The sequence below is a fragment of the Oncorhynchus nerka genome, linkage group LG22 (assembly GCF_034236695.1).
Source record: "Oncorhynchus nerka isolate Pitt River linkage group LG22, Oner_Uvic_2.0, whole genome shotgun sequence".
Lineage (NCBI taxonomy): Eukaryota > Metazoa > Chordata > Actinopteri > Salmoniformes > Salmonidae > Oncorhynchus > Oncorhynchus nerka.
Genome location: NC_088417.1, coordinates 77185009 through 77199506, shown reverse-complemented (window position 1 = coordinate 77199506; position 14498 = coordinate 77185009). Strand labels below are relative to the sequence as shown.

At 43.8% G+C, this 14498-nt stretch overlaps 1 protein-coding gene across 1 annotated transcript in view; it reads right to left on the bottom strand.

Annotated features, from left to right (window-relative positions):
- The window catches only part of LOC115105774 (unconventional myosin-XVIIIa-like), a 113215-nt gene that overhangs the window by 27986 nt on the left and 70731 nt on the right, over positions 1–14498 (bottom strand). Inside the window, exons 21-31 of the mRNA XM_029628146.2 lie at positions 11709–11837; positions 7330–7473; positions 6971–7060; positions 6554–6673; positions 6286–6400; positions 5023–5150; positions 4750–4904; positions 3763–3886; positions 3427–3627; positions 3229–3339; positions 2624–2728 (exon numbers count right to left, since the gene is read on the bottom strand). Coding sequence (XP_029484006.2) covers positions 2624–2728; positions 3229–3339; positions 3427–3627; positions 3763–3886; positions 4750–4904; positions 5023–5150; positions 6286–6400; positions 6554–6673; positions 6971–7060; positions 7330–7473; positions 11709–11837 — 1422 coding nt within the window. The remainder of the gene's footprint in view (positions 1–2623; positions 2729–3228; positions 3340–3426; positions 3628–3762; positions 3887–4749; positions 4905–5022; positions 5151–6285; positions 6401–6553; positions 6674–6970; positions 7061–7329; positions 7474–11708; positions 11838–14498) is intronic.

The following is a 14498-nucleotide window of genomic DNA, read 5'->3' as shown; positions in this document are numbered from 1 at the left end:
CTAAACAGTAACTACTGTGCAGCTCAGTGTTCACCATGAGCTCCCACCTCACAGCAAACTATCAGAGCCCAATACAAGATCCAGAGGTAGCTCTTGTTGTGTTGAACATAATAATCACTATTCCCAGACTACATCAAGGTTAAAGTGGAGGGCACATATTCACACACGCTAAAAAACACACTGCACATCAGACCTGGGTTCAAATACTATTTAGGGCATTTCAATTTCTTTCAAAGAAATGTGGAAATATATATATTTTTTAAATAGACAACTGTATTTTCAAATACAAATATTTTAATATTCCCATGCATTTGAACCCAGGTCTCTTTGGTATTTTAAATAATATTTTTATAGGAAATTATTTGAAAATAATTTCAATAGAAGTAGCTGATTCAGGCCATATTACTTGAAAACTCAAATACACAGAAAACAAGTATTTAAATAAATAATCGAATTGAAATGCATTTCAAATCAAATGTTATTTGTCACATGCTTCGTAAACAACCGGTGTAGACTAACAGTGAAATGCTTACTTACAGGTCCATTTCCAACAATGCAGAATTAAAGTTAAGATACAAATACATATAAATTGAAAGTGACAAAGAATTAATACACTGAATAACTAATAAAAATAACATGGCTAGAAAATAACATGTCTATATACAGGGAGTACCAGTATCGAGACGATGTCCAGGGGTACGAGGTAATTGAGATAGCTATGTACTGTACAAATAGGTAGGTGTGAAGTGACTAGGCAACAGGATAGAGACAGTAGCAACAGCATATGTGAAAGTGTGTGTGTGTGTATATACAGTCCAGTGTGTGTGCATAGAATCAGTGCAAGAGTTAGTGCCACAAGGAGTCAACGCAGGTAGTCTGGGTAACCATTTGACTAGCTAAATAGCCTTCTTGTTTAGAAGTCTCATGGCTTGGGGGTAGAAGCTGTTCAGGGTCCTGTTGATTCCAGACTTGGTGCATTGGTACCGCTTGCCATGCAGTAGCAGAGAAAACAGTCTGGGCCTTCCTCTGACACCGCCTGGTATAGAGGTCCTGGATGGCAGGAAGATTGGCCCTCTTCACGACTGTCGGGGTGTATTTGGACCATGATAGTTTGTTGGTGATGTGGACACCAAGCTTTCAACCTGCTCGACTACAGCCCCGTCGATGGGAATGGGGTGGGCTCGGTCTGCCTTTTGTGGCAGGGTAGGCATTTTGTTGATCCTTGATTTTCAGTTGTAGAAGCAACACAACCCTTTAATTATTACTAGTAATACATTTCTTGTTTCAGAAAAACAAAACATGCTCATCTGTTTATTTTGTATGTTTTGGGTGTAATTATGGTGAAAAACTATTTTTGGTTGGTAAAACAAATTTTGGACCAAAAAGTTCAGTCGTCCGGAACAGCATCTCACGTGTTGTTCAGTGTTGCTTGCCTCGAAGCAAGCATAGAAGCCATTTAGCTCATCTAGTAGACTCGTGTCACTGGGCACTCATGGCTGGGTTTCCCTTTGTAATCCGTGATAGTTTGCAAGCCCTGTCACATGCTACGAGCATCAGATCCCGTGTAGTAGGTTTTGATCTTCGTCCTATATTGACACTTTGCTACGTCGGAGTACGTAGTGAGATTTCTTATAGGCATCCAGGTTAGTGTCCCGCTCCTTGAAAGCAACAGCTCTATCTTTTTGCTCAGTGCAGATGTTGCCTGTAATCGATGGCTCCTGGTTGGGATATGTACATGCGGTCACTGTGGGGACGAAGTCATCAACGCACTGATTAATGAAGCCGGTGACTGATGTAGTAAACTCCTCAATGCTATGGGATGAATCCCGGAACATATTCCAGTCTGTGCTAGCAAAACAGTGTTGTAGCTTCATCGCATGACTTCCAAATTGAGCGCATCACTGGTACTTTCTGTTTAAGTTTTTGCTTGTAAGCAGGAATCATGAGGATAGAGTTATAGTCAGATTTGCCAAATGGAGGGTGAGGGAGAGCTTGGTATGCATTTCTGTGTGTGGAGTAAAGGTGATCTAGAGGTTTTTTTCCCCTGTAGTTGCACAGGTGACAAGCTGGTAGAAATGAGGTAAAATGGATGTCAGTTTCCCTGCATTAAAGTCCCCAGCCACTATAAACTGTATAGATGTCCTTACTGCCAGCATCTGTTTGTGGTGGTAAGTAGACAGCGAATACAAATATAGATGAAAACTGGCTAAATAGTATGGTCTACAGTTTATCATGAATTATTCTCAGGCGAGCAGAACCTGGAAACTTTCTTAATATTAGAGATCGCGCACCAACTGTGGTTAACAAAGAGACACACACGCGCCCCGAAGTTTACAAGACTGCTGTTCTGTCCTGCTGATGCATAGAAAAACTAGCTAGATTTATATTAACCATGTCCTTGTTCAGCCACGACTCTGTGAAGCATAGATATTACAGTTCTTCAGGTCCCATTGATAGGATACTCTCGAACGGATCGCGTCCAGTTTGTTTTCCAGTGATTGTACATTCACCAATAGAACAGAGAGTAGAGGCGGAAACATTATATCCATCCCATGTGACAACATTTGAACCCATGTGTGACGCGCGCACACACACACACACACAGTGGTCAGTGACAGTGTACCTGGTCCTGGGCAGACAGCAGCTTGGCCTCCAGCTCTCTCCTCTCACGCAGGACTTTCTGCTTGTCATCATACTCCTCCTCCAGCTGGACTTCCATCTGCTTCATCTGTAGGATGGACAGACCGACAAGATAAAACAGGAGGAAGGTCAGTAGACTCCAGACAGGAACTACACATTCATTGGGACAGGCTGACCAACATCTACCACACCACATGTTTTCCTCATAGGTCTAAAGTCAGAGGGCCATATCAATGTCATACTACATGTGGCACTATATGTTGGACTGTCAATGTGAAATGACTGCGTAGAAGAAGTTCCCTGCAAATGTGTCATTACAGACGTATGTAGTCAAAACGTTCCAAACAACATGTCAAGTAGACAGCCATTACCAGATCTGGTTGTCATGCCATGACTTCAGTTCATTTGACACATGAATGCCTACACATTTAATGTGTGTTTGTTGAAGTGCCGGTCAGAGCTGTTTGCTGTATACGTGACATGGGTTGGCATGTTGTTACTCTAAAGTGGGGAATTTATGGATAGGTGATAAAATCACAAATAGGCCTGATGTGGAAAATACCTCAGTCATATGTACATCCCTCTTACCTTCTTACTGCAGGACTGCCTGATCTCCTCCACCTCCTCATCCTTGCCATCGATGTCTTTAGAGTGGGTCTGCCGCAGACTCACCATCCCCATCTCCAGACGTAGCTTGGCCTGACACACACACACACACAAATAGACAGTTCTAGACAGGCAACTCCTATATAGGCTCTGTATTCTTCCCCTCTTCACCTCCTTCACCTGCTCCAGCATCTGGATGGTCCCGGCCTGCTCATCCAGCTCCTCCTCCTGGTCTTTGACCTTGGCTTCCAGGTCGCGGAACGTCTTCTTGGTCTTGGACAATGAAGACTCATCCTTGGACTCCTGGGACGACAGGTCCTTTAGCTCTGCCTCCAGATGCTCCACCTTCAGCTGGATGGCACACAGCTCCATGTCCTTGTCCTGCAGGCAGGGGGCAGCACAGAGACATGTGCACTCAGAGGACTCTTGGACTAGGCCAGACATTCAGAGGACATGGACTCCCCAGGGGGAACAATTACATTATGATCTGTCATCTGTGTCCAGGTTGTACTGTACCTGCAGCTGCTGGCACAGACTTAACAGCTCCCCTGTCATCATGTCTCTCTCCCGGCCCAGCTTCTCTCTCTGTGTCCTCTCTCTCAGCACTTCGTCCTGGGCCTGGCTCTGCTCAAAGTCAAACCTGCAACACACACGTGACACTACTGACAGGCCTTCATACAGACCTCTCCTTCACTCTCCACTGAGTTTGGTCTTACAGAAAAAGTATAAATATTACAGATAATTTTCATCCAATAGATTGTTGGATGCTCTGAATGAAGTAGAAGATTTGATGACGCAAGCAACAACACTTTCAGTCTAAGTTAAAATATTTAAGCAGGCCCATTTGTTGAGTTAAATCATTTAGAACTCAATTCACTGCAATAAGAGGAAGCATTTCACCTCCTCTCATCCCACTGAGGACTATTACTAACAGTACAGCCTCCATTCTAGACTCATTATAAGCACTCAGCTTTAAAATGTTAACAGTTAGCTGTTAATTTACAAAAGCATTCTAATCATGACCATAATGTTCTATTCAAATGTCTGGGGCAGCAACACTTAAGAGTGTTCAACTGCATTGTGAAGTGTTCTGAACTGTCAGGTCCCTTAATTCTCTCTTTTCTTCTCTAAGAGAAGCGGTCCTCGGCTTTGCACAGCTGAAAATGATTACTCCCACAGAGCATCTTCAATTAGCCCCAAGGGAGAGATCACATTCTGCCACAGCACAAACCTCTCAAGTGCTAAAAGTCTGACTCACTTTCTCAGCTAATGTAATTACACAGATTACAGCCCGTCTCTATTCTCTGTTCAAATGAAAAAATATTTATTAGTCTCCTGGATAGGTCTGCTAATGTACGTGAGGACGTTTCAGGAGACAAAAGAAGCAGGTTCCTCACTTTTCACTAAAAACATTTCTATCGTCATTATTCTAAAACAAGTGCTGTTGAATGACGGCTGCGTGTGCGCGTGTATCTGCAATTGTGAGTGGGTGCGTGTGCATACTTCCTCTGTTTCTTCTCCAGGTCGTGGTTGCGGCTCTGCTGGCCCTCCAGGTGCAGCTTGGTGTCCTGCAGCTCAGCCGTCAGTCTGTTACACTTCTTCTTCAGCTGCTGCACAGAGCGCTGCACTTCATCGTTGTCCGCCTGCAGGTCTGTCAGCTACACACACACCACACACACCAAGTATGAATGTTATGATGCATTTGAACATAACTCCGGTGAATACGTGCACCAGAGTAATACATGATAAGGCCAGAATGAGTGTAACAGGCCATACCTTCCTCTCCAGAGGTCTTTTACTCTGCTGCTCAGTCTCTAGCATGTCGTCAAACTCCTGCTGAAGTCTCTTCTTGGTGAACTCAGTCTCCCGGATGCCTCGTTCGTACTTCAGACGCCACTCTCCTCCTGTGGTACAGACCAGTGACAGTACATAGGGTCAGGGAGTGACCGAGACAGACCATGTGACATTTGGAGTGACCGATCCTCTGATGCTGGACCGGCTGACTGAACAAGGCTCAATGCAGTGGAGGATCATTAGGATATAGAAAGAGCTGCTGTGTGTCTCACATACACATGTTGCCAATGACAGACAAACTTTTCATCATGACTTCACAATATAAGTGGAAAAAGCTTCAAGGGAACAAGAATATCCCTCAAGATATCGTCTCTAGGTAAGATGACATTCAAAGTTCAACAACTACCAGTAGATACATTTAAAAACTGACCGGACACCATTAAAACAGACGATAGAATCTGTAAGGGTTTAGTGGAGACGCAGAACCTAATATGGCATAGAGCATTCTACCTGGGCCCACAGCAGTGGCTGTCAGAGCTTATCTACACTAGAGCAGTGGAGACTAGAGGAGTGTCCAGGTTCATTTATCAGATGTTTGAGAGGCTCTAACAGACATTTGCATATTTAAAGAATAATGACAGCTTCCAGGAGCCACCGGCTCTGATCCACAAGATTATTTTCTCATTTATCTGAAACCTTCAAACTCTGGCTTTATTCTTGAGGATGTAGGGGCTGGGTACTCGAGCGCCTTGATTTAGGGGGCAGAGAGACTCAAGGACAATACACTCACAGCATGACGCCTCGCTAACTGCAGAAGGGGATCAGAGACAACGAGAGAGAGAGAGGACTAAGGCCTGACAGTGGGTATTTTAATCCCACACCCGTAAATCCATAGAAGACGGGCCAATTCATGGACAACATGTCACTATGCAACTTTTGACCCAATTATCCTACTGTATGTAGTCTCGGATATTGTACTAGTGATGAGTCACACAACAGCCTTCATATTACCAGCTTGGAACTATTAAATACCACGGGCCACTTTCTAAACTGTGTCTGTTTGCCTCTGAAAAAACAACAATGATCATAATGAGATTTACAACCTAACCTTTACTATGTAATATGTGAGTATCCTCTTTTACAAGTAGTCAAATGCATTACCTTTCCCCAACCATAATTACAACCGAATATTTGCCATGCATACAGTGGGTTTTGTGTGGATAGTCTATAGGCATCAGACCTCACCTGAATCGTCATCATCGTCCACGTCCTCATTGAGCTCTGCTGTTCTGAGGAGACGAGCCTCCATCACCTCCATCTCCATATACTCAATCTGCTTCTTCATTAAGTCAAACGTAGCCTAAGGTAGACAGAATATTCAATATTCCCGCTACGAAATATTATTTCCATGCTCCATCTTACATGTCCTATTACTTAGGCTCACTGACAACCAAAATGGACTAGTGTAAGTACAACTACTCAAGAGTGAGTCAGTGCATGTGTCCGTCTATACCTGCAGGTCCTTCAGGTCTTTCTCCAGTCTCAGTCTCTCAGACGTCTCGGTCTCCAGCAGCTGGGAAGCAGACTCTCCGGCGTTCCTCTCGTCTGCAAGCTCTGCTGACAACTCTGAGATCTGGAGGAACACACAGCAGTCAATGCGTATGCCCCATGGCCCGGCCTATCTTCAGTCACAGAAGCCCTCGACAAACTCACCATCAAAAGGCTTCCTACGAAGCCTGAGAGTGAAATCCTCAGACTACTTTTCTTATCACAGACGGAGTCAAACAATGAACAACGGTGGACTGTTTGAGCTAATAACCTGACAGAGCTTCTGGTGAATAAAGCCAGTATGACTGAGCTACTGTCTACCACTTCTGCAGCAAACACTCTTTTCCAGAATGCAGGACATAGAAGGCCCCAGGAGACTCACCCTGCTCTCCAGTTGATCACTGTTCAATCTCACTTCGTTTCTCTCTTTCTCCGTCTTCTCCAGCTTTCCCTTCAGATGCTGGATCTCCTCCTGGAAGAGAACATACAGCAAAAGGAACATTATGAGAATGGGAAAGAGACCGTAGAAACAGCTGAGGTAGCCATGTTGGAATCCTATGCAACACGAGAGATATTCAACACTCCCAGCTGACATACGGAGTCGACTCATGGTTGTGGGTAAGCAAACACCCATTTCAAACATGCAAACCCTTACTTTAGATATGAGAAGCAGATTTGCAGTGGGTGTGAGGTTGGGTGGCTAAACAGTCTAACGTGTCCAGAACAGACAGAGATACTCACGCATTTTCCTCTGATCTGTTCCTCTGTGAGCTGCACCTCAATGAGGGGCCGTACAGTGGTAAACAGCTTCCACCAGGGCCAGCCCTTCACTCCTTTATTCTTCTTGATGTTCTTCTGGATGCAGCGGATGGCCAGGTCATGGGTCTGCCCAGCACACAGAGAGAAAGAGTGGGTGTGATTGTACTGGACTGTATGGGCTGAGAGTGGAAGCATAGTGCAGTGCAGAGCTCTCTCTACTAGGCCTACAGAGTACAGAAATAGTTGTGTGTTGAGTGGATAACTAGAGAAATAATATCTCATCAGATTAGTATTATCAGTCTAAACTCCACTGTGATTTACTCTAGTTCTCGCTAAACCCCACATGCACTTTTACCAGTTAAAAGTTTGGACACACCTACTCATTCAAGGGTTTTTCTTTATTTTTTATTATTTTCTACATTGTATAATAATAGTGAAGACATCAAAACTATGAAATAACACATATGGAATCATGTAGTCATCTCAATTGGGTTGAGGTCGGGTGATTGTGGAGGTCAAATAGACCTTACACAGCCTGGAGGTGTGTTGTGGGTCATTGTTCTGTTGAAAAACAAATGTTAGTCCCACTAGCCCAAACCAGATGGGATGGCGTATTACTGCAGGATGCTGTGGTATCCATGTTGAATTCAAGTTTGCCTTGAATTCTAAATAAAATCAGTGTCACCAGCAAAGCACCCCCACACCAAAACACCTCCTCCATGCTTCACGGCGGGAACCACACATGCAGAGATCATCCGTTCACCTGCTCTGCATCTCATAAAGACACGGTGGCAACCAAAAATCTTGAATTTGGAGATCAGACCAAAGGACAGATTTCCACCGGTCTTATGTCATGTTTCTTGACCCAAGCAAGTCTCTTCTTATTATTGGTGTTCTTTAGTAGTGGCTCCTTTGCAGCATTCGACCATGAAGGCCTGATTGACGCAGACTCCTCTGAACAGTTGATGTTGATGTGTGTTACTTGAACTCTGTGAAGCATTTATTTGGGCTGCAATCTGAGGTACAGTTAACTCTAATAAACTTATCCTTTGCAGCAGAGGTAACTCTGGGTCCAGTTTCATCATAGTGCTTGGTGGTTTTTGCGACTGCACTTGTAGACACTTTCAAAGTTCATTTATTTTTGTACATTTGAGCTGTTCTTGCAATAATATGGACTTGGTCTTTAGCCCTATTTGGTTATCCACCCCTACCTTATCACAGCACAACTGAGCTCAAACACATTAAGAAGGAAATAAATTCTGCAAATTAACAAGGCACAGCTGTTAATTGAAATGCATTCCAGGTGACTACCTCATGAAGCTGGTTGAGAGAATGCCAAGAATGTGCAAAGCTGTCATCAAGGCAAAGGGTGGCTACTTCGTAGAATCACAAAGAAAATATATTTAACAATTTTTTGGTTACTACATTACTCCAAATGTTTTATTTCATAGTTTCTGATGTCTTCACTATTATTGAACAATTGTTTTGCAGCATCGACTAACCAACCAGTCCTCGTCAGTCAGCCTTCTCTGGAGGGTTGCTACAACAGAGCATGTCCCAAGGCTGGAAGCTATTTTGATTAATTAAATCAATACATCTTGGCAGCCGATAACAAGTTTTTACACAATTTCAGTGTGGCTTCTGCCGAAGCATCACTAGTAGTGGCAGATTATGGCAAACCCCAATTAGAGAAACACAATATTCTCAGCATTCCCCACCGAAGGCAGCTTCTATGGCCAATTAGGATTTGTCATACCATGAAAGCCGAAACACAATGCTACATTCAGCAAATCTGAGACAGACACATTCAACAGGACTCATTTGTGATGTTTAGACCATAATGAATAAAGCAAACAGAAGATTAGGCCACTTGCAAGACGAGAATAAACAAAAGGCTATTCATATTGACAGGGCCTGTCTGTCTCTACTGTACATCAGTCTGGAGAGAGGATGTGAATCCTGGACCAAGATTCAGACAATCATCTCGGGCTAGATGTTATTTGCAGGGTAATAACTTTGGTTTGTTGTGTCTTTCTCCTTGCCCGAGGTGTGGGTATGCCTGTGCGTGAGTGTGTGTGTGTGTGTGGTGTGCATGCATGCGTGCGCTGTGCGTGTGAAGACTGAGCGCTACTTTACTGTGTAGGAGAAGCACCTGCCCACGCCACCTGCTTCCACTCAGCACCGTGCTCCCGGACTAAAAACAAGAGATGAATTAAGAAGCCCATCGGCTGCTCTGTTCAATTCCCCCCGGCTCCCAAAGGTATACGTCAGGAAAGAAACACACAGGGGAGCACGGGGCTGTGTGTGTTTCTAAAGAAAACATCCTGTTTTCCATATGCCCCCCTCCACTACGAGGGAGAGGGGAGAAAGAGAGAGGCAAATGCGTTCAAAGAGAAATGGTTGCTTCTCAAACGGATGATATGTACTGTATTTGTAATGAAGTCACGCTGGGACGACTTCAAAAAGCCATGATTAATCTATCAACAGTTACAGGACATTCTATGGCATCAACCACCATGTGTTGAAGTATATTTGCCAGCCTGACATTTCTGAACTACAACCATATGGATTCAGACGTGTGTGACCTAAGAAGTGGTGCTCATCTCCGTTGCTATAGAACACATTCCTAACATCCTCAGTGTATTTCATCTAACCACGGCACATATGTTAAGAACGGATACGTCATACAGTGAAAGTGGAATCATGGAAGCCTAATCATATTTCATGAACGGGGAAGACGGAGCGAGAGCCCTAGTGGGTTTTACTATACAATCATTATTATAAGACAGGCCTCTGGATAGAGACACACTTAGTTCATCTTCCTGCTGGAGTGGGAGGGAGGGAGAAGGGAGGGAGGGTGAGAGAACTCAGTAATATAGCACTTCACAGCATTCCTCCAATTACACTGGTCTAGGGCTGGTGCATTTGGAATAACTACTGCATATATTTGCCATTCAGGTGATTTTCAGGGAAAACAGAGAAATGCACATGGCCTGGTCTATCATCATTATCACACTGACTAGAGGTTTCAAAATGAAAACCTTATTGTTTTATAGGTCATCTAGATCTATGACTTTATTATGTAACAGACAAACTGTACATTATCTAAAAAAAAGTATCTAACATTTCCAGTGAACAGCAGGGTTGGGCTCAATTTGAATTGAAGGCAGTCAAGTCAGGAAGTGATTTGAATTTAAAATACTGAAAATGTAAAAAATGTTTTACATAAATAGCTTCTACTTTTCAGTTTGAGAAGTTATTGACAATAAATGCCCTTTTATTTCTGATTATTGAATGGTCATTTTAGTTAACTTCCTGAATTGACATCCTTCAATTCACATTGAGCCCAAACCTGGTGAACAATGAACCACTAAACCAAGAATTACACAAACAAATAACTCTTTAGACTTCCATTTGTCCACTGGAATAGAAATAACTGTCGATACACTGAAATGAAACAACCACTCTTAGCCAGATGAAATCAGAGAACCTTAGCCATCATCCATAATTGAGTACGGTATCTCACCACACAAAAACCTGAACTTTAGTTCAGAGACAAAGATTTTACAAGAAAAAATCAATTGAATCTTATCTTTCTATTGAGAAAACAGAGAAGGCATTCAGAAAACAGAAAAAAAAGTAGTCTAGCAGTGTTAATGGATTTAGTAATGCTACAGTTAGCCATCACACAGTTCCGCAGTGCAGATTTCCTGCCCTTTCCAACCGATTAAATAGCGCTCCTCCCCCTCAGCATGCCTCAACCGCTGAACTTCATAAGAGAGAAGCATTGGGGTTTTCCCGGGTTCCTATTTCCACCACATTCCCATTACTCAAACGCTGCTTATGTTGTAGACATTTTTTTAGCACAACTCTTAAATAGATCCAGTGATAACAAAAATAGCTAAAGCAATAAACTAAATTCCCCTAGACCTACTATGGAAGATATTGCCGTGCATGTCCGTTTCTCAGAAAGCTTAAAGCCATATTAGATTAGTTAGAGAGTGTAATAATCACATGTTCAGGGTTGCAAATTTAATTACAGGGTACAGTGACATTGTTTTAGCTCCGACCTCCAACAACGCAGGACAAAGTGAAATATAACAAAAATAGGCAACCATATCTCCCAATTTTTTTCTCTGTCTCAAAATGATTTATTTATGTAAATCATAGAAAATAAATCCTGGATTTCAAACTATAAAATAGATATTGGACAGTCACAGTCATAGCCTTGACATACAAAGTACAGCTCTGTCTCCTTCCCTGTTTATACCGTTAAATCCTGACTTTCTTCTCTGACAGGTACACTCCAAGAAGCAGCAGCTAACTGGATGACCGTGAAGCCGTGGTGAAGTCATGCCTACCTCCCTCTTCTTGAAGGCCTGTCTGGCCAGGTATCCACTGCAGGCTGCTTGGAACAGGGTGAGGTTGTGTCTGGTCTGCTCATCCCTCTGCTCCTCCAGTTTTGCCAAGGTCCCTGCTCTGAAGAACAACTGGGGACGAAAGTACACACGTTTTAGTTCATCAAACAGAAGGGAAACAGTCATGTTTGTTCAATTTCGCTGCGGATTCCAACAATTTTGGCACATAATTGACCTCAAGAAAGTATCTGCCTTTTCAGCACCTACTGTACAAATAGATGACATTAACTGGAAAGGTGATAATCCATCCCTTGTAGTCTAAAGAAAAGGAGAGAAGGCAATCTATTGGATGATGAAGTCGTTATCTCTGACAGTGTTAGCATTGTGTCCCTATTGGCTAGGTCAGAGGTGAAACAGATTTAAAGGAACATCACATGCTCCTGTCATTCACACACACAGAAAGACATAATCATGCCAGTGCTGTGTGAAGCAGTGTGAAGGCTGGTGGCAGTCATTCAGCTCCTTAAGGCGAAGGATAGATATTGATGGGAGTGGCGTCTCTATCCAAGGCCTCCATAGCCAGGCTCCAGCATTAATGACCCAACCTCCCTGACATACATGAAAGAACCAGGAGTTGGAACTGACCCAAACAAATAAAGTAAGGTGACCAGATTTTAGAAATGAAAATTAAGGGACATTTGTTTTTAGCTGTGGACATGGAACTACACTGCTCAAAAACATTAAGGGACCACTAAAATAACACATCCTAGATCTGAATGAATTAAATATTCTTATTAAATACTTTTTTCTTTCCATAGTTGAATGTGCTGACAACAAAATCACACAAAAATTATCAATGCAAATCAAATTTGGAGTCACACTCAAAATGAAAGTGGAAAACCACACTACAGGCTGATCCAACTTTGATGTAATGTCCTTAAAACAAGTCAAAATAAGGCTCAGTAGTTTGTGTGGCCTCCATGTGCCTGTATGACCTCCCTACAACGCCTGGGCATGCTCCTGATGAGGTGGCGGATGGTCTCCTGAGGGATCTCCTCCCAGACCTGGACTAAAGCATCCGCCAACTCCTGGACAGTCTGTGGTGCAACGTGGCATTGGTGGATGGAGCGAGACATGATGTCCCAGATGTGCTCAATTGGATTCAGGTCTGGGGAACGTGCGGGCCAGTCCATAGCATCAATGCCTTCCTCTTGCAGGAACTGCTGACACACTCCAACCACATGAGGTCTAGGATTGTCTTGCATTAGGAGGAAACCAGGGCCAACCGCACCAGCATATGGTCTCACAAGGGGTCTGAGGATCTCATCTCGGTACCTAATGGCAGTCAGGCTACCTCTGGTGAGCACATTTAGGCTGTGCGGCTCCCCAAAGAAATGCCCCACACCATGACTGACCCACCGCCAAACTGGTCATGCTGGAGGATGTTGCAGGCAGCTGAACTTTCTCCACAGACTGTCACGACTGTCACATGTGCTCAGTGTGAACCTGCTTTCATCTGTGAAGAGCACAGGGCGCCAGTGGTGAATTTGCCAATCTTGGTGTTCTCTGGCAAATGCCAAACGTCCTGCACGGTGTTGGGCTGTAAGCATAACCCCCACCTGTGGACGTCGGGCCCTCATACCACCCTCATGGAGTCTGTTTCTGACTGTTTGAGGAGACACATGCACATTTGTGGCCTGCTGGAGGTCATTTTGCAGGGCTCTGGCAGTGCCCCTCCTGCTCCTCCTTGCAGAAAGGCGGAGGTAGCGTTCCTGCTGCTGGGTTGTTGCCCTCCTACGACCTCCTCCACGTCTCCTGATGTACTGGCCTGACTCCTGGTAGCGCCTCCATGCTCTGGACACTACGCTGACAGACACAGCAAACCTTCTTGCCACAGCTCGCATTGATGTCCCATCCTGGATGAGCTGCACTACCTGAGCCACTTGTGTGGGTTATAGACTCCGTCTCATGCTACCACTAGAGTGAAAGCTCCGCCAGCATTCAAAAGTGACCGAAGCATAGGAACTGAGAAGTGGTCTGGTCACCACCTACAGAACCACTCCTTTATTGGGGCTGTCTTGCTAATTGCCTATAATATCCGCCTGTGGTCTATTCCATTTGCACAACAGCATGTGAAATTTATTGTCAATCAGTGTTGCTTCCTAAGTGGACAGTTTGATTTCACAGAAGTGTGATTGACTTGGAGTTACATTGTGTTGTTTAAGTGTTCCCTTTATTTTTTTGAGCAGTGTATATTTAACAATCAATTTCCGCTTTAGATATAGTATCTAGCCCGATATGGAGAAGAGGGGAACATACTGTACAATGTCATGAAATTGGCTTTAAAATCAAACTGATGTTTCTCTTTTGCCCTCTTAGAAACATTCTGCACAGAGGGTGCTGGAAAGAATGAAGTGTCAGCCGTACTTTGTCCATCCTGTAACCGCCGTCTGGGTTATATTATGATCCAAATGGATACATCAAATATGACTCCATCTCGTTAGCCATGTGACTTCCTGTCGTGACAGTGTTTACCACAGTGAGAGTTGCGTGGGCCAGTGTCATGAGAAGGTGCTGCTGTTATTTGGCATTCTGCTGGGACCACTGCTGTTGCTAGGACGCCGTTGGAATGCTTTGTGAAGCACCATTTTGGTGTTAATCTACTCCGGAGCCCAGATAAACTTCAAACCCCGAAGGCAACTGCAGCGGTCTACAAAACAATTACCATCTCTCCAATGTTGTAATATGGCCCATTAAAATTACCAGCATCTGGGAGCATAGGAGCCATTGTTT